The sequence below is a fragment of the Acanthochromis polyacanthus genome, chromosome 16 (assembly GCF_021347895.1).
Source record: "Acanthochromis polyacanthus isolate Apoly-LR-REF ecotype Palm Island chromosome 16, KAUST_Apoly_ChrSc, whole genome shotgun sequence".
NCBI classification, from domain to species: domain Eukaryota; kingdom Metazoa; phylum Chordata; class Actinopteri; family Pomacentridae; genus Acanthochromis; species Acanthochromis polyacanthus.
Genome location: NC_067128.1, coordinates 32,152,437 through 32,173,617, shown reverse-complemented (window position 1 = coordinate 32,173,617; position 21,181 = coordinate 32,152,437). Strand labels below are relative to the sequence as shown.

The following is a 21,181-nucleotide window of genomic DNA, read 5'->3' as shown; positions in this document are numbered from 1 at the left end:
ACAGGGCTTAATAAATGTATTCGACCATCACCCAGTGTAAAGTGTTTACCACCGCTGCATTAAATTAACAGCATTGCTGATTACCAACATATTTTTTTATGTTTCTGTAATGACTAATCCAACAGTGTAGGCAAGCTTTTTAATCAAAGTGATATCTTTAATGCTAAAATATAATTCTTGTAATCCATGAATTTTCAAATTCACCCTTTTACAAAAAAAGCAGAAAAAAATAGCGAAAAACGTGATGCATCCAGTGTACAATACTATGCAGCTTCATTCAGTGGTTTCAGCTCAACAGGTTTGCAGAAAAACCTTTTACGTTTGCTGAGAATCTGTATCTGTATCGCTGTAAATAAACGTCCTTGTTTAAAAGGGAGATGCTTCTGACAGACGATTTAAATCCTAATCTCTGAGCAAAACCTGCTCTGCACCAGGTAAGCTCTGCAGCGTGTTACCATGGAGACCTAGCTCCACATCATCTGTTACCATGGAGACCTAGCTCCACATCATCTGTTACCATGGAGACCTAGCTCCACATCATCTGTTACCATGGAGACCTAGCTCCACATCATCTGTTACCATGGAGACCTAGCTCCACATCATCTGTTACCATGGAGACCTAGCTCCACATCATCTGTTACCATGGAGACCTAGCTCCACATCATCTGTTACCATGGAGACCTAGCTCCACATCATCTGTTACCATGGAGACCGAGCTCCACATCATCTGTTACCATGGAGACCGAGCTCCACATCATCTGTTGCCATGGAGACCTAGCTCCACATCATCTGTTGCCATGGAGACCTAGCTCCACATCATCTGTTACCATGGAGACCTAGCTCCACATAATCTGTTACCATGGAGACCTAGCTCCACAGTATTAACTATGGAGATCTAGCTCCACATAATCTGTTACCATGGAGACCTAGCTCCACATCATCTGTTACCATGGAGACCTAGCTCCACATCATCTGTTACCATGGAGACCTAGCTCCAGTCCACATAATCTGTTACCATGGAGACCTAGCTCCACAGTATTAACTATGGAGATCTAGCCTGGTAAAAAGAGAGCTGCCTTCGTGACACTGAAAACTCAGACTTTCCTCGCAAACCCACTAATCTTACTTCATAGTTAGACCCTCAGATGACAAACATTACAAGAAAAAAAAAAAAAACGTCTGTTGCTCACCGTTGCCTGTCTGCTTTATAGGAGGACGTCAACTCGTCGAACAGCGTGCAGTTCATCTCCATCAGCGTCTTCAGCACATTGTAGACCAGAGCTACGATTGTCCTGCAACACAAGAGACACAAAAAATTGTAAAAACAAAACACATTCATGTCTTAGCAATGCATCTTTTAACAGCTTACAAAATGCTGCTGATAAAATCATCCTGAAGTAACATTATTCCTAATTTCTTCACATTAAATTCAGAATCCACTTCAAGACTTTTGATTATGTTTAGAGTGTTGCCTGGTCAAAGAGCAACTGCAACCAAATAACTCCAAAACATTACATTTGTTTTCCTTCAATTTATTTTCTTTTGTTATTGTCTTGCCTCGTACTTAATGTCTCATCTGCATTTATTGCCTGTTGCCCCATCTCTTAATTGCTTTTAAATTTGTTATTGTGAAGTCTTTAACCGTGTTTACTCTTGAAAGCTGCTCAACAAATAAAACTCGCTGAACTTACTAACAATGGACTTTGAAGTCAATTGGTTCTCGGTGAAGACTATTAACGCTCTGGAGTGTTTTTTTTGGTGCAAAGTAAAGACAGTGAGCAAGAAGGAAGTAAATGTAAACAAAACCTATTCGAAACCTTGTAAAATAAGCCTCACAAATGTTTTATGAGGAAGACAATTTATTCATTCTTCAGTTTAAATTGTTTAACGGTGGCTTCAGAAACGTCAAAACAAAAACAAATTTAAAAAAAAAAAAAACTGTCTGCATTACTGGAAAATGTTGTAATTAAGGTGAAGTAACTCTTTAAGTACACCAGAACACCGCAAAGGAAAGAACAGAAAAGGAATGTCTGCAATCCCAAAAAGATCCATTTTTTTGGACTGAAGCAGAAAAATGCACACAGACGTTTGTGCTACTTTAACCTCCAGGATCTACGTTAAGTGATGTGAGAGACGTGTCACTGTGACGGCGTCCATTTGTCTGTCTGCAATGTGTACATGTAAACACAATCTTAGGAACAGCACATGACCGCAACACGCTTCTGTTCATTTGGGACCTTTGTAGAGAATCCAAATTGAAAAAGTCCTCTTGCTAAGAATTCAACGCTGTGATTAAAAGCGCTAATTTAAAAGCAAGCTGGTCTCTGACCTTAACGATCTCTTCATAATATGACAGGTTTGTATATTCAGCTCCTGACCTGAATACCTCTGCAGTTACTATGGAAATTTAGTGAAAACAGCGGCTTCGGTAGTGACAGTACGTACGGGTTCCAGTGCTCTTTGGAGATTCTGTACAGGCTGCTGAACATGATGGGAAGGACCTTGTCGATGTTCTCCTCGATGAGGCTGAGGATGTACTCGTTATTCCAGAAGTACAGCGCTCGCTCTGCTACCTGCAAGAACAAAGACAGAATAACAACAGCTTAAAAATCTACAATAAAAGCCAACCAGGAACTGTGATTGTAGTGGCTGATGATGAGGGCTGAAACGATTCCTCAAGTTATTCGAGTAATTCGAGTAGTAAAATTCCTTGAGGTAAAATTCTCTGAATCAAGGCTTCATTTAATCCACTACATGCTAGACCCCAGGTCATTAACTGTCGGACCCAGACAACATCCTATACAGACCTAGACCTATAATCAATAAATTATAAGGGGATTTTAAATTTGACAGGACACTTCTGTTTTAACCGGCACAGTTTTTCGAGTGTTTAAGACATTTAGCAGATCAGAGGCTGAACTATGAAGGCAGTTCAACATAGTCAGACTTTCTTTGTGTGAGTCGAGTCGACAAAAACTAGAACCTCAGTCAGAGCTCCACAAACAGGAGCGTTTAATGCATCATTCGATTCATTTTCCACACAAATGACCCGATTGCAAACAGGTTGTTTTAATGGAGAACAATGAGAAACATAAAAATGTATGATGGTAAACAGCTGCAACTGGAAATGATGTAAGACAGGAATACTGGTAGAAAAATAACCCAAAAACTGTTAAACGTGTGTAATGTATGTATTTTACTGATCAATGCAGCTGATTATTTCTAACAAACAGCTGCACAATAAAACTATCAAACTTCACATATTCAAACATGATATTGTATTGAAGTATATGTTGGTCTGACACTGTCTCATAATGAAGGAAATAATGAAGGAAATCACTTTGATTTGGTCACAAATTAAAGTTACTGATTGAATATTCTCTGTAATAAATACTCATAAACTGATCAGTTTTCTTATTTGTGTTCTATTAGATGTAGTAGCAGCACTTTTAACAGGCCAAACATAAAAACTGATTTATGAGATTACTGCTTCACCAACTAAAGACATGTGGGGTTCCCGTGGCTTTGAGTTTTAGCTGAATACCCCTCTACTATACTATATACTATATGTACAATACTCCTGTACTATAATATATATGTAAAATACATCACAGATGTTGTGGAACCCGATTACTCGATTATTCGCCAGAATAATAGATAGATCACTCAATTACAAACATAATCGATAGCTGCAGCCCTACTGATGATATAGACATAGGTATAGTGAAGGGAGCCACACACCAATCAATCTCCACTATGCAGAGAAAACACACTCAGTGGTTTGCCTATCAGACACACTTGGCTAAACTTGATGCGGTCCTGCAACAACCTGCTTGACCTTCATGAAGGTTAAAGTGTTTAGTATTTTAGAGAGCTGCTGGTTCAACTTCAATTTGAAGGCTGGAGTTGAAGCGTGCAGTTTAGCCTCCGTTCAGTGATATGGGCAACAACTGTAGAATATCTGAGGCTTGAAACAAACGGCATGTCTGTTCTGAGCGTACCTGAAAATGTGGATTGGCCACACATTTGGAGATCTGTTTGAACAGCGGCTCCTGGATTTTTTTGAACTGCGTTGGTTCAATGACATCCAGAATCTCTTCGATTTCCCCCAGGAACATCACCTGATTGCACAAGAGGCGCAGAACATTAAAACGCTGTTAGACTTGGTCATAAGTGTGCGGTGTATTTATAGAAATGCATCCCACCTCTTTCTGGCTGCAGGTTTTAGGCCAGAACTTCAACAGACCACGAATCACCTGCAGCAATAACAGAATATTTCTTGAGAATTTCTCTCTCATGCCTGTTTGAGTGGGTGGCTTCAAGCACCCACTACAAATTTCTCTGCAGTGTAGACTATTTTGGTGCTCAAGGCTTTGTGCTTTGAGTGGGAGGAATGATAAAATAAAGTACCGGCTCTGTGAGCGTAGGATCCTTCTCCAAGAACTGGACCACACAATAGGCCAGCTGAGAGAAGATAAATATGCAAATGAACACAAAAGGCAGATGAAGACAGCATCACACAAACCTCATCTGAAACGACATCTCGTTAAATATGTATCCGGTGTGAAAATGTGTGATCAGTTTATTTATTCCTCAGCATTTCACACTGTGGTAACTGAAAATACACTGTAACACATTAAATTCTATGAACCACGTATTTTCATTTCCAAGCCACTAGAAGGTGCTACAGCACAGAGATTACACCATAACTATACTCATACATCTTAAGAACAGCTGTATAATTCAGCCTTACATTGACACATATTATTTCAAATCAATGTGTTTAAACAAAGGAAAAAATATTCATGTTACAGGACATGCTTGCAAACTGAAAAATCAAGAGCTTCCTCTACCTGTGCATGGAAAAGGGCCAGTCCTTTAGCTGTATGTAACGGGATGAGCACCCTCATCAAGAACTGCTTGTGCTCTGCCTTCAGAGGCAACGCAAACCCGTTGATGATACTGTAAGCAGAGGGACAACACAGCAACGTTAGGCAACAGACAAAGGAGCAGCATGAGGCAAATAACTGTGAGATCAGAGCAGAGAATGGCTGTGAATTTATGGTTTGTGTTGAGGAAAAGAGATGTGGATTCCTGAAATTTCGGAAGAGTAGAAGCCTGAGGGGCCTTTTAAGTTTTGGGCCAAGAGAGAGCATAAGTCCTCCATTACACCAGACACAGGTGATTTTCTGGAAAAGCCCCTAAAAAAATAAATCTTAGGACTATCTGCAGTAAAACTCACAGAAGAGAGATCCAAATGTGTTTACTTTCACTGATTATATAGCATTATTGAGAAAATTTGTTTTTGATAACTTGCCTCAAAACAACATTTATTATGATACATGTCAAAGAAAAGCTTCAAATTCTCACACTGGAGAGGTTGCAACCTAAATGTTTGTTTGGAACAAAAGATGAATAAACTAAACTATTACATGCTGATGTCATTTAACAGCTATTTTCTTGCTCACCTTCCGAGAATCTCTAGCAGCTCAGCGACTCCATTGAAGTGTTCAGTTTCATATATGAACCTGCAAAGCAACAAACACATTGACGAGAGAAATTACAAAACACAACTCTAAAAGCAGAGCACTCTGATCAGAAATATTGATTCCCAACACTGTGTTCCTTTTAAATATTGTCACGCCAATCTGGGTTTGTGTAAATACAGTTTCACTGACATCTTGTGATTCTTAAAACACAAAATAATATTCTTTATATCGAGGTGTAGAAAACTTGAACCTGTCTAAAAGCCTTCAGGAAAACAGGATCACCAAAGCCTGGAATCTGAAAATTCTATCACTGAGAAGGAATATGTGGAAAAAATGAGAAATATTTAGCAGGATAATTAAAGACCGTTACATAACTTAATGATCCACACATCATTTACCTCCTCTGTTTGGTAACACATTTCCATCTTGCTGTGCAGCCCTGGTATGTACAGACAGAGCCTGACAACTGTGGCACTATTTTTATCCTCAGTGGCAGATGGTCAAAGTGGGTGCACCCGTTTTGCCACCTTGCCTGTTGGAAACGACATCAAGTGTCCCCTGTTTCAATCATCAAAAGCTCATTGTCACGCAGCAACAGGAGCAGTAAAGATGCAACACACTGCTGCTGCGAGTGAGTGGCACATGGAATTGAACATTTTTACTCCTTCGCTGATTTCAAGGAGAGCGGTGATTCTCACTCGTCTGAAAATTGCGTCTTTGATGGTTAAAATTTTGCCCTGGAATTTGCATTATGGGCATCAACTGAAAACCAAGAGGAGAAACCAAAGCTTAATGTTGACGGAGGACAGTCTTAGAGGAAAAATCCTTTTCCAAATCACAATAAGGTGGTTTATCCTAACTTCTAGGAACTGCGGTACCAAAGGGGCAAAACTAAGGAACAAATGTAGGAAGCAAAAAGTCCCACGTTTGTGCTTAGACAACAGTAGAAAAACCATTAAATTTATACAAATTAGAACAGTGGTACAGTCTTGGACTTAATGTTGCATGACTCTGATGTTTTGAATAATGAATGAAAGAAAAGGAGACAAGCAGAGGCTCAAAAAAGAAACTCAATGACCTGCTCAAAGTCTAATAGTTCTGTTTTTCAGCTCCTAGGAAACAATCAGCAAATAAAGCTGAACTCCTTGTTCTCTTCTTTCTCCTCCATCATTCTCTTCATCTTTCTTGTTCGTTTGTGGTCTCAGCTCTTTCATATCCACACTGGGTTGGAAAGTAACGTAGTCTTTCTCAGAAATGTCACAATGACACCATTTATCAGAGCCAGAAAGACATGCAGAATTATCAGATTTTCAGCTTTTTCAAGGTCCTTGAATACTCTTCTGTGATATGTCCTTCTACAAAAAAGTAAATAAATGAATGATGATCTCAGTCATCCATCAGAATGGCTTTATTTTAAATGACTCCACAGAAAAAAAGGCCAAAATTAAACTTATCACTGTAACTGAATTCTGGGGGAAAAAAACTAAATGACTAAGCGAAGACCAAGAGCCACATAATAAAAACAAAATCAGAGACTTTTTAAATTAAACTGCAAGATCAGACAGAAATGAATTAAAACATAAGTAGTAAAACATCTATAGGATGGAGAATTATCACATTTCAGTGTGTGTGACATGTAGACATTCAGAAGAATATTGTACACATTAATTCATTTTTTTCACTAAAAGTTTTGCAAAATAAACATTCAAATAAAATCAATTTAGTATTCTTCTTTTCTGTGACTAATGCCAGTTTAGAGTTATTTCTATGTCCAAGAATGATAGTGCAGTATCCATAGAGGGGCAGTGAAAAATGAGTGATTAAAAATGTGCAAGGAGTGAAAACGGCCCGCAAACTGCTTGGAGCAACAACTCAAGAAGCCGACAACATTTGTTTGTTTAGCATCAATAAACATTACATGAAACAGCCACCCTCATTAATGAAGCAGTCCTCAAGCTGCAGTTGTTCTGGGCTCTACATTTCACCAGTCGGACAGATTCAGCTCAGCAATATCAGCCTGGCTTTGGAAGAACTACCCCCCCAAAGAAAAAGGGTTTTTAGCGCCTGAGCTAATTTTAGTCACGGGTTCACAGATTTAGCTCCTGAGCTCCCTGGGAAGGTTTCCGTGGAAGATTGTGCATTTCACAGTGAAGTTGTCGGCTCCAAGGTGTTGTCCCCCGAAGGCCAAACCTGTTACCAAACTTCAGAACAACTGGCTCACGGAAGGTAAAAAGAAACAGTGAACAGGTGCTTGGATCCAGTGATTCATTTTTTTTTGATTTTCTATTTTTACATTCTTAATCTGACCACACATATTTCGTACTGTTTCAGTCTCAGTCTGTGCTTGATGCAGTGATTTACACTTCTTGTTGTAAAAATGTTTTATTGCAGCTAAGTCTCCATTGAAAGTCATTTTAATCTCAATTAAAGTTCTACCCAGTCAAAGGAAAAAGCCACATGGAAATAAGACACAAAATCCCTCAGTGTGATTAAGGAATAAGACATCACGTTTCCTGACTGCTATTAACTCACCGCAAGAAAATATTGTTGATCTGCTTCCTGATGAAGGCTCGCAGGCCCAGGAACTTTCCATAAATCCGATGCAGGATGGTCTTCAGGAAGTCCCTCTCTCTCGGGTCCTCGCTGTCGAACAGCTCCAGCAGCTGCCGAGACAGAAAATGATAGTTTCTTAACCTTGATTCCTGTAAATGGAAATTATTATTGCTGATAAAACTATCTTTTCATTGACACTGTATTCAACGTAAAGAAAATTAGCACGTCTAGAATTTAACTTTGTACCCTGTGATTTTATATTCGTTTTGACAGACTGGAACACACTGCTGGGGTTTTGGTGTTCAATGCCGGTTATGTGACCCAGTTCTCTTTTTTTCAACCAGTGTGGCACGCTGCTTTCATTAATAATTGAGAAGTCGAAGTGCAACAAAATCGATCAATCAACCACCTGTTGAGCTCAAGACAGATTCTGACGTATTTCACCCCTCTGCCAACGCAGTTATTACATGACTCATTCAGCTTCCTGCCTCTGGTGTATGCTGTGGCTTACTGAGCCCAATGTTAAGGTTCAGAAAAATGTATTAATTCCAGTGATGGGTCATCTTTATTTCAGCTAGTGGTGGGCACACATGACATGAAACGCTGAATTATCCCCATGCTCTGGTCAACAGTGAAAAATACTAAACCATAAACACCAGCGATGGGCTTTTTCTACAAATCTTGCAATTGCTGATTTACTTGGCAACTTCAGAGCAGCTAAATAAAATGCAAACACAAATATGTTATCTTCTTAATGAAGATAAAAATGGTCTCAGTCTCACCTTAAAGGGGAACTTCGTTTTTTTTCAACCTGGGGTCTGTTTTCATATGTCTTTTCATACATGCGAGTGATGGAGAAATGAATTTTCAACATAGCTCCAGTATTTAGCCAGGCAGGCAGCTTAGCAGCTCAGCTAGCCAACAGTATGGGGCAACTTGCCCCACCACGTCTAAGTCCGCCCCTAACGTGCTTTTTTTCCCCCACACTGACCGGCTTGAATTGTCTCAACGAGTGTCCCACACCATACTAGAGATGAGAAGTGAACGAAAAACACCGGTGATAGCGCGAGCTATCGCGCAATTTCAGAACGAGATTTGCTTTTTAGCGTCCTGAGATTTGGATACAGACCACAACAAAGAGCGATCGCCAAGTAATGTGGAGGTTTTCGTTCACTTCTCATCTCCAGTATTTTGTGGGACACTCGTTGAGACTATTCGAGCCGGTCAGTGTGGGGAAAAAAAGCACGTTAGGGCGGACTTTGACGCAGGGGGCAAGTTGCCCCATACTTTTCACTAGCTGAGCTGCTAGCTGAGCTGCTAAGCTGCCTGCCTGGCTAAATACTGGAGCTATGTCGAAAATTCATTTCTCCATCACTCACATGCATGAAATGACATGAAAACAGACCCCAGGTTGAAAAAAAAAAAATGAAGTTCCTCTTTAAGACAAGGGGTCAAACTCCCAACTGTACTCAATAAAGCCTCATATAATTGTTCACAAAAATTCAAATGTTTGAGGTGGTCAAAGTCAAAACAAAGCTTCAAGCCGGTGTGCTGTTGTTCCAGGACAATGCATCTATCTACACAACACAGGTGGCAGAACTGTTACCCCAAACACATGGCGCCTTTAGACTAGCACCTACTCGACTCTACTCGGTTTGTGAGGTTTTCCATTAGGACTTTAGTACCTACTCAGCCGGGGTTCCAAACAAGCTGAGTTGAGCCGATAATGTGACATCCACAGAGTTCTGGCCACTGATTGGACAGGGAGTGACGACACATGAGACTGGACTTCCGCGCCGCCATACTATGATGTCTCCACCCACGATGAGGTGGAACTCAATTGTAACGGAAAACGACCTAAACCACGTCAAGTAGGTGCTAGTTGAAAAGCGTCTTTAGTTGCACAGCATGGCACCATCTGATTTCTAACCGTTTCCCAACCTGAAATCCCACTTGTTGTGTTGACGAAGACATCCATGTTATTAAGGAGTATTTGAAGGTGAAGATGCGACCGTTCTCGGTGAAAGAATAGTGAGGTTTGAACATAGGCTGTGTTGATAAATAATACAAGCAAAATCTTTCGCTTGAGATGTTTTCTGGTGAGGCAGAGAACTTTCTGAAGAACTCGTGTAACTGCTCTAGTGTGTTCTGTTCACTTGCCAATGGTGTCTAACAGTGTGGTGGGTGTTCAGAGGTTTTACACTGAAAAGGGAAGTCACAGTGAAGTCGCAGGCCGATCATGTAAACAATAATCTGACACTTGACTAAAAAAAAAGCTGAAGGGTGCAGTAGACTTAAGTGATAACTCTTAAGGTTCATCACTATGCAACATTTAAGACATTACTATTATAATTCTAATAAAAAGTAATCTAAATTTATTGTGATAGCTGTGAGGCAGTACTATGTACAAACACGTATTAAAAACATCTAGATTTACCGGCTGCCAATATCTTATCTAACAGTCACACAGTAATGCTCTATAATGTAAACAGATCTGAAACCTCTGGCATTAAAGCAGCTATTTGCAGCAACATTTGATGAGTCATTATCACAATACTGGCGAGGGCAGCAAATCCAATGCCACCGAGTTCAAAAGGAGTGCTTTCAGGCTCCGATCAGCTTCAGGGTACGTTGCTCATCTTCCACCAGCATGCCATCAGCACCGTGGTGACAGGGTCGACAGTCTATTTTTAACTCTGCGTATATCCAGGAAAGGGCTTTCATCATGTTGATTCACACATGTTCTTCCCCTGCACTGCCGATTTATATTCATCCACATCCATGCAGTTAAGAGGCGCAACCAGTCTTTCTTTGTTGTAAATGAGCCGCTCAAGCCGACACTATAGGTCTGCTCAAGGGCGTCACACTGCTGCTTTTCCTTATTCCCATACCTACTTTCACAGTTTGTCAGAGAACTATAACCGGTTTCTCAGAATCCACAATGAACTAGAGTTGTGATGGACGCATAAGCACTACGCTCAGTTCTATGACTTCAGCATCTCCGAGGAGCTGAAAGCAGTCAAACTGTCTTCAGCTGAGAGGAAATTAAGTGGGCTGCATGACAATTATTCATTTATTGGTTCATTGAATTATTTTATTCGCCCACTACAACAGACAGAGGATGCTGCCATCAGTGAGTCCACTAAGCTCATAGAACAGGAGCAGTCAAGTCATTGCGGCATTAAAAACCTCTGAACATTTGTGTGATTTAAATAGCTGTCTGAGACTCTGACATACCGACACCAACAGCTATTGATAATCCCTCCGAAGGATTCAGGACATTGTGTGCAGTGCTGTAAACTAACACTGACTGGTTTACAGCCTGTAATTTTGGCTCAATGTAATAAAGTAAGTTGATGTGTTAAGGAATATTACCATCAGTTATCCCATCTAACGCACAGCACTAAGGCAAATTGATCTAACAGTGATAGAAGATGTTATAAATACATGAAAATCTAAATATCAACAACATTTGCAGTGCCCATGAAAGAACCCTAAAGGGTTAAATCAACATTAGGGCTGAAGCAATTATTTGATTGGCAGAAAATTAATCATCATTTGCTTCTGATCTCTCAGCTGCACTGAAGTTAATCAATGATGACAAAATGGGATTTGGACATTGCACCTGACTATTATGAAACAAAAGCTGTCCGAGAATAATTCAGACATGATGCTAGTGCCTGAGGTGAAGTCAATATTCAATCACAATAGGTCACACTAGCACCTGAATTTTGCAAATAGTACCAGCACATGTCCCTGGATAACACAGTAGCCACAGAATCATTTTTCACTCCGAGTCAAGACATAAAGTAATTAGTATGACTACATGTTATAGTAATTATAACATGTAGTGACATCCATCTGTATTAAGCTGTAAGGCACAGCTGCTTTTTACAGACTGTGAGGAGATATAGAGGAAAACACAAAAGCAAAACCAGGGAGAGCAGGTTGGTTGAACTGGCTTTAACAGTTCTAACAGTAAAATAGTCTAAAATAGCTCAACATGAGAATAATTAGAGTACTACTGAAAATAAATTCCTGGTATAAAAACTGATGGACCCAATTGGAGTGAAACACTTGACAACAAGCCCCCTGTGTTGCCATTCGACAACAACAACACTAAAGAAACCCTGTATACAGAATATAAGACTGTTAAAATTCAGTGTGGAATAACTTTCAAGTGAAACAGCAGCTTTCTATTTGTGTATAAAACCTCAGGCTCTCACTGACCCTGGCTGGACAATGTCACGTTAAAGCCATTGGGTCAGATACACTGCTCCAAGCACGATGCAAAACAAGGGTGCAAGCACATAGCTGACAAGTACTGCTGTGTAACCTCTGACCTTTGTGCAATTTTATTTCGTTTGGTCAATAAATGTCTTTACTGGTTGTCAGTACAGCCTCAAGGAGCTGCTAACAGGGATACCAGATTATTGCACACTCTGCCTGCATACATGTGTCCTCTGGTCGATTATTGCAGGTGTACAGCGCTACGTACAGGCGAGAAAACATCTTGAAATGGTGTTAGCAATGAGTTTGATTCACTGAAAACCCACTGAAATCTGATCATATCGCACGATCAGACAGTGATGCAGTTTTGCATCACACATTTAACATCTTAAATGTGCTTGCAAATGTAAAAGAAATGTTTGAAAGAGTTCTCTATGGCTTTAAGGTAAGAAACTTTAGTGATCCCTCATCGCGGAAATTCACAAGATAACACAACCACAACAACAAGACAAAGTTCCTCCACACTGTTTGCAGTTACTGTGTCATGGCATGAAACAGTGACTGAATCACCGCCTAGTAGGACTACATGTTAACCACCAGTGACTTCATAGCCTTATAGCCATTTACAAGCTGTGGCTCTGCACTGCTAAACTACTTTAGCTTTTATTTAATAACCACAGCGTCATCTGACAAACTCAACAAACACATGACTTTGAAACGACGGCTGCGCTGTGAATTTGGTGAAAGAAGCGTTAAAATGTCCTGGTCTCACACACTCATTCACATTTGTGTCGTCTGCCGTGAGGTCTACCGTTTTGCTCCACGCTGTCAATCACAGAGGCAGAGAGAGTCTTCTTCCTTAAGGGACAGCAGCAGCTAAGCTCCAATTTAAGCTACAGACACTAAAACAGCCCGTTCTGAGGGGCTTCACAGATTTACTAATGAAACTGATTTAGGTATGGATCAAATGCATCACATGACCACAAGCTCCTGAAAACATCTGATTAATACTAAACCATAAACTGATAACAAATAGATCCCACATGTCAACACAACACACATTTTTACCAGTGATCCCTGGCAAAAAAAAAGCCTAAAATACAACCTGACCATGTGTCCGACCACATGTTCTGCTCTTAGCTCCACATATGGTTGTTTTCCCATGTTGGAGGCTGTTTGCTGCAGCAGCTGTGCTAGCACTAGTTGATCCAGTAGCGACTGAGCAGCACTCTCTTTAAAACCAACGACTTACTCTTAGAATAGAAAAACACGCTTGAATAATCTCGGTTCCATGGAGCAAGTTTTTGCCACTTCAAGATACTTGTCACTGCTCCTGTGTGGTTCATTTGCTCTCCACATGCTAACAGTTAGCTAATACATGCATTTCTAAAATCCATTTGCAATTACACTTTGTACTACCAGCTGCTATGTTTCATTATTGTTTTATGTCACACGAATTTCTAAGGGTGAGTCTACAAGATAGCGATGAGATAAAAAAAAAAAAAAAACTAAAAATGATAGTAAGCAAAGTCACTGCTGGGTTTGTCTTAGGTAGGCATGTATTTATGGAGGCAAAGTAAAAAGCAAAAATAAAAAAAAGTATGGCACACCTAACAAGGATTGTTCTCTGTTGTTGTGGCTTTGCATGGATACCTCAAAGATATTTCATCCAATGCCAAAATGTTTTTTGAAAACAAACCACTGAACCTTGGTCTCTTCTGGTAATTCTTCTCCTGATGTCCCTGTCCAATGTGAACATCTCAGAGGGATCTTTGAGGACCTACTCCTATGCTGCCTGTGTTATAACTGAAGTTAATCAAGCCACAGGCCTTCTTTCCCTGCTTTTATTGCCACCCAAACCTCCACTTCTTTCTCTTGGCTGCAACCACACTCTGCTTCTCTACCCCTGAAGAGTAAACAACAGGCAGCTATTTAAAACTTCCCAACGACACACTCACATCATGGAAAGTCGGACCAGGCACCTCGGATGTGGCCCAGCCAACATTCCAGGCCTTGCGGTCCACGTTAGCTGCTGCTTCACAAGAAGTGAGGCATTCCTGCAGTAGGTGGGTACTAAACCAGGACTGATGAGACGAGCTACAGAGTATTAACGGTTTGACTCATCCAACAAAGCATACAGTGGGCTGGTAAACTCCCAAAACACATCACAACGTGCCGGTAATTACTGCAGAACTTAGCACATTCACAAACTCTAATCATTCGATCTGTACACAGCTGTGATTAAGCGAAAAGGGTAAAAATGTAAGGTCACAACCTCTTAAATGTGAATAGTTTCCTTTCTACGGTACTCAATACAGAAAGGCACTGCTGTTCAGACAAAACCAGACACTGGACTCTAACTTAAATGACCCCAAAACTAAAGACTGTAGCTTTATTAATTATGAATTAACAATGGGTGAAGGCACTGTGACCTACTAAAATCTATTTTTTGTTAGCCATCACTACTGTGACATGAGGTTTGTCGGCCTACAAACACACTCTGATCCATGTGCAATTAAGTAAACCACTGGTGACAGTGTGTCTCTAATGCGATCTCCTCCGAGAAAGTCTTCTATCAAAGGAGTATTTTTGTCTAGATACTAATATTTCAGTGACAAGTCGATGCAAATATCTGAAAATGACATAAAACTTGTTTTGTTATGGCACCACAGATTTCAAAGGCACCAAACAACAGCAACAGGTGTAAAGGCAACATTAAGTGCTGGAATAAAAACAGAGCATCGTGCAAGGAGATATTTTGCATTTTGAGTCAGATAATCAGCTATAGATAAACAAAAACCAGCATGTGAATGGTATCACAGCATTTTGAACAAATGGAAGAAACAGCTCAAACTGAAAATATTCACATTCTGAAATTTTATGGTAACTATTTGCACTTTGCGAGATTTTCATCTTCTGTAGCAATGCTCCACACACAATGTTCACAAAGGGTAATGTTACTTCATACAGGTTAATGCAGGAATAGATTGGATTTAACTGACTGAGGTACAAAGAATGTACCTTTTTAAATCGTATTCTGGTATTGTGACATTCCTCAATCAATCTTTGATGTACTATGCTAGTTCTGAAGCTGTTGATACAGTTACACAGTCATCATTACGACACAGCTGAGTCATGCTAAACGTTCTGAAAAACACCTACCTGCAGAACAAACTTCTGATCAATATATCGCTTTGCAATGCTGGGCTGGAAGTCTGGATTTTCTAAGAAACGCAGCAGGAACTCGTAGACCAGCTGGAAGAAAAAGAAAGTAAAAACACAAATAGGAATACGCACTTTGTAACGACTACCACACACAATTGTGAAACGAGACACAGGCTCAAATATCTGACCCTTACTTGCATGTGAGGCCATGAGGCCTCAAGGGTGGGTTCATCCTCTTCTGGGTCAAAATCTGGATTTTCACTTGGCGGAAGAGCCCGGAAAATGTTGGTGCTGATCTGCAGAGAAAAGAAAGTGTCTTGTTAATAAAAAAACAAAACAAAACAAAACCAATCAATGAGAGCGTAGGAGATATAGTTGGAAAATACATATTTACAGATAGTAAACAAGTTTTCCTTTAACATAATAATATTTGATGGGGTAAACTGATAACTTCGTATGTGCATAAAAATGGCCATTTGATATATTATTATGACTACTGTATTCGTAAAAAGTTCATTAGTTTGTGTTTTTCTACAAAATGATCTTCAGTTTAACCAACTATGCAGGTTTTTGCATCACTAACAGAAGAAGTACCTATAGCATTATCCAAAACCTGTCACTATAATTAGCTGCTAATATTGTTAGCCCTACAGTGCCCCATGTCTCTTTTAAAAGCAAACATATATGGAGTTGTAGTGTTCATACCGTGGTTAAAGTTAATTTGTATATACGTCAAACAACTCAGAAACAACACACTAAATCAGGCTACACGTCACGAGCTGCACAGCCAGGTTTTTGTGATAAGCAGCTGTTAAAGATTAAATAACTTGTCGTAAAACCCAGGAGAGACCCAATATAAGCCTGCGTGCATTAACATCACTGGCAGCTTGCTAATTGGAGTGGAAAGCAAACTTTTTCTGGACTATTTTTGAGCATGCTTAATTCAGCTAAGCATGTTTAACACTGTTTCCAAAACAGAAAGCAGCTTAATAAAACCATTACCAATTCCGCATCTGTCACAGCCCCCTCCTATTAAAATTCTGCACCCAAGACAATCACTGTAGACAGGTCAGTGCCACCTCTATCCCACCTTGTTATTTTTAGTAAGGGTGAATTTGAGAGTGACACACACAGCAGCGGTGGAGCTGGAAAAGCCAGCATTATGTGATTGGATGCACACTCCCATGCTGAAGTGATAGAGACAACATCAAATTAACTATTGGCAGCTAGAAAATCCAACTGACACTAATGGGAGAGGGAAGGCGGCAAAGAAATTTTAAACCTGACACTGGTCCAAACTCTGACATCCTGACAAATCCAAAGAAAAACTTAAAATCTGAGTGCAGCTTGTGTCCTAGCTGGCAGCATTGGTGCACATGAAAAAGGTAAAAACATTAATTGATGTCCTCCTCAAACATATAACTCACTGAGGCTGTTACACAACGCTGACAGCGACTGTAAGCAAACTAGAGTCTAGATGGATCCAAGAGTATGATCTAAAGCCTCCAGCGTTCGTCGTCAGGCAACGGTGTGATGGTGGCTTCAAAGCAAACATGGAAGAGCAAACAGTGTGTGCAGAGTCGCACATTATCATACAAAACAGCTACACAACAATGTAAATTAGCTAACCTTGTGTGCCTATCTTCAGGACAGGAAGGTTGAGAAACAGGAGCAGTTCCCAGCTTTCAGTTCAGTGACCTCTTAAAACAAAGCTTTTTCTGTTAGGAACCTCTCCAAACTGGCTACACATGTTTTTTGATTGTTTTGTTATTGATAAGCAAGGAAAATAAGCAAAGATTAAAAGATAAAGAAAGTTAATTTAGAGATGCAGAGATTTATTTTATTTTTTTTACATTTCCTGTCAATTTAAATTTCTTCCGACCCTTTAGATTTTTACTGTGACCCTTGAAGGGATCCTGACCCCCAGGTTGAGAACTACTGAGATACAGAGCTCTGGTCATTGACTCGACATCACAGGTTTTCTCAACAGTCAAATTATTGCTTTAAGAACTTCCCGTCAATGACAAAATCTCAACAGGTGCATGTTTTGGAGGTCTGCCTATTTGGGGGTCAAAGCTGAAACACATTTTGGGCACACAACTTTTTGCAAAAATGTGTGCAAAGCTCTTCTCTATGGCTTTTACAGCTGTTTTAGTGTGCACAGCTGGGTCATATAACAAAGCTTCCAAGTAACATTAAAATACACACATACAGTTCACAAATTCAAACTCAACTGACACTCAGTTCTTTTGATTTTTGCTTCCTATGTAGCCTGGACTGTTAAGGAAGTCGATTAAAAATGCTGCTAATGCTCTTTTACATTTTAGATGAACACAATCATTCGTGTTACTGCAGGTACAGCAGGACTTGTTTTGGCTGCAGCTCACTAACCAAAGTCACTGTGATTTTCCTGGAACCATCCACGGTTGATGAGGGCTTTGTGACATTACACATCGCTCTGCTGGAAATGTCTGCTGAAAAGAGGTAAACACGGTAACAATGCTTAGGTTGCTATAACATTCACATGAACCACTTTTTGATTTCAACGCGACTATTTTAGTATAATTTCACTACTGGCTGCAAAGAATGGCAAGGAAGCTTGGTTTCAAGGATGAATGAGCCCTTAAGCCAACCACTGCTGCTGCGCTGAGCTGTTATTTGCCTGCTTGTGGTCTTCCTGTTACTTTGGAGAAGTCTGACACTGTACTGCAGCTGTTTGTGAGCTGATGAAAACACCATCTGGCAATAATGATCGTGCAGCATTCAAACTCATTTACATCGAGCATCTCATCCATTCTTTAGCCAGTAAGACAGTAAAACAACCTGTTGACTGCCTGCAGTGGCTCGTACCAGAGCAATTCCCTCTTAAATTCCAGGCTGTTTGCTTTAAGGAGCACTTTGTGATAACTGTGCTATAAAGTTAGTCATTTAAGCATTCACAAAACACAAATACTGTCCAGCTGAAAGTTACAACACACTCTGTGCTAGCAAATTGACTAGCCATGATCTAAAAGAAACAAGCCAAGATACTTCAATTTACTGAGGCATTACTCAGAAAGCAGTTAAAAGAAAATGGCAATAGCATTTCCTTGTTTTTTAGTTTACTGTTTCGAAGCTGCAGCTGAAGCTCACCAAGAAAATTTCATCATCAATATGACACACGTGGCCACTAAACACATCACAAAAGACTGCCTAAATACACTGAACAAGAAAAATACTGATATTTCCACTCAGCATGCAAACCTCTGACATATCAAATGGAGCCCTCTCAGATTAATTGGTGGAAATTAGGTGGAAACTGTGAGGTTAGCAAGCACAGAGACTGAGGAAGGAGAATGAAGAGTGAAGTAAATGTCAAGGGATTTGCTTTGTTGAGTTCAGGAGAAAACATTTTAACAAGCAGGGGAAATTAGAGAGTATTATTCAATTAATTTTTGGCTTAATTAGTTTAGTATTCATGTGCAATTTGTTCAATAAAAGCATATGCAAAATAATTTATTTGTCCTCTGTGTTTGCAGTCAGTGTTAGCTTTAAAAATTGAAAACCAAAAACCAAAATGACACGATTTACCAGAGCCACTGTTAAAAAAAAAAAAAATCTTTGAATTTTCCTCTTCTCGATAGTCCTTGAACTACTCATCTGTCATTCTGTCGGGAAAACAAGCCAAAACTAAACCTAAAACTGAGATTTTTACATTAAAATGACTATATTCTGCATATCACAACTTTTTTTTTTTTTTAATTACCACTTTTTCTCACTTGATTGAGGAAAGAAAAAAGTCAAGTCTGGAGTCTTTGGCAATCAAGAAGTCATCTGTGACTCATCTCTGAACAGTCGTGACAAACATTCTGACTGTTTGATTTTGCTTTCACAGAACGGATAAGAGACGAGGATAGAAACAAATCAAAGGTGTAAGTTGTGAAATTTGGAAAAACACTGCACATATCGATTCCAGGTCTTCTACATGTTCTGTAATATAAATGAAGAACTCTAACTTCAGTTTCTACTTTTGTGATGACTTGCAGTTTTCTAACTTTGTTACACCGCACAGTAGACATTTTTGAGATCTCTCTATTTCGAGCTGTGGTCGTGCTGCTTCCACTGAGGTGCAGAATTTCATATTCCAGTGAAAAATAAGCCCACAGTTAATAAAAATAAGCTTGGGGTTCAGAAGGAGAAGAAAGAGATTTACGTAACATTCAGACCAAAAGAGTTTGGAAGCAGAGTGGTCTCAACCACTTTCTGTAGTATTTGAGAAAAATGGCTTCAAAGTTTTGTGTTTTCAAGAACGGTCGAACATAGAAAGCGCCACTGTAACGCTATATTTGGGTTGTGGGTTAGACCACTTTGTCACTAAAATTTAGACCATAAAATATTACAGAAATTATATAAACTCAGTGGAGATTTTTTGTGAGTTAGACCACTCTGTTTCTCACCGCCTCAGCTGTGATGCCACATTTGCCAACACACAACGCGACACTATTAGGATGCATTGCACCGCTGCTTACATAGACAATGGAAGCATGGGAAAGATGGATCCTGTAGACACATACTATAACTCTGACAAGTTAAGCAGATTAATACACAAAATAAAGACACTTTTTTGCAGCTTTGCAAATGCTACAACAAAACTGTGAAACCAGCACTATGAAGTCTTTGTTTATGCAACAGCAGAAATTGGCAGTTGAGTTACAGAAATAAAATCTAGATCTAAAAATATTACAGAAAATATATAAAACTCAGTTGGGATTTATTGTGGGTTAGACCACTCTGCTTCTAACCCCCTCATTTAATCAGGCATATTAGCAATTTCGCATATCAAATGGATAGAAATGGCAGGAAAATGCTGGTGACTTGCCAGTACAGCGCCATTTGGCAACAAAGTTTAAACACACAACCCTTTGCAGCAACAAAATGCATCGCTGGATAATCAAATACACACAAGCACACTTTCCTGCCTGATTACTTTGTACCAAGGGCACCATTTTTCTACTGTTTAGTTTGTTATTGTTGCAATGGAAGGTCAGAATTACAGTTGCCATGCCATGTTTTTCCCCACTAATTTAGCATTCAAACATATAATCCCGCTACTCCAACAAATTCCTGCATCATATTTCATTAACTTGCTGGTATTTCAAACAGCACACCGTGCCAGTGCAACCTCTCGTTATGAATACAGCTATCAGTCTCCACTGATTTAGCAAAGGCATAGTGGGCAGACAATGGGGCAAGGCCGTCTCTTGTGACATAATTCTGACGTCCGACGAGCCTGATGTGATGTGAGGATGCAGCACAAGTCCTCAGTAAGACACAGCAACTTTCTAGATCACAGTAATTGCTTTACATTATCATCCGCAGAGCATGCTGAGGATGGAGAATAATTTATGTAAACTTTTAATTTCCTAGTGACATCACAGGACAGCTCCAGCGCTATTGAGGGCATTCATTTGGCTCTGATTTAAACTGTCTGTGAAGCATAATAGGTTACATAATGCACCACACAAGCGTCAGACATGCTTCTTTAATTCCCCCAGTCACTTCGCATATTGAAAAATAACTACAGTTGGACAAAACAAGACAAAATACTGTGGGAGGATGGCAAACATGGGAGGCATGTGAGAAATTTTCATGGAGGGGAAAAAGGAAACAGTTATATTTGTGTGTGTGTGTGTGTGTGTGTGTGTGTGTGTGTGTGTGTGTGTGTGTGTGTGTGTGTGTGTGTGTGTGTGTGTGTGTGTGTAAGT

The 21,181-nt window shown here is 39.8% G+C and overlaps 1 protein-coding gene across 1 annotated transcript in view; it reads right to left on the bottom strand.

Annotated features, from left to right (window-relative positions):
* LOC110963458 (serine/threonine-protein phosphatase 2A 56 kDa regulatory subunit alpha isoform) overlaps positions 1-21,181 on the bottom strand; it is a 51,798-nt gene that overhangs the window by 5,580 nt on the left and 25,037 nt on the right. The window contains exons 3-12 of the mRNA XM_022211841.2: positions 15,632-15,733; positions 15,435-15,527; positions 8,022-8,152; positions 5,469-5,528; positions 4,854-4,962; positions 4,411-4,464; positions 4,206-4,256; positions 4,002-4,121; positions 2,446-2,573; positions 1,191-1,292 (exon numbers count right to left, since the gene is read on the bottom strand). Of these exons, the coding sequence (XP_022067533.1) occupies positions 1,191-1,292; positions 2,446-2,573; positions 4,002-4,121; positions 4,206-4,256; positions 4,411-4,464; positions 4,854-4,962; positions 5,469-5,528; positions 8,022-8,152; positions 15,435-15,527; positions 15,632-15,733 (950 nt within the window). The remainder of the gene's footprint in view (positions 1-1,190; positions 1,293-2,445; positions 2,574-4,001; positions 4,122-4,205; positions 4,257-4,410; positions 4,465-4,853; positions 4,963-5,468; positions 5,529-8,021; positions 8,153-15,434; positions 15,528-15,631; positions 15,734-21,181) is intronic.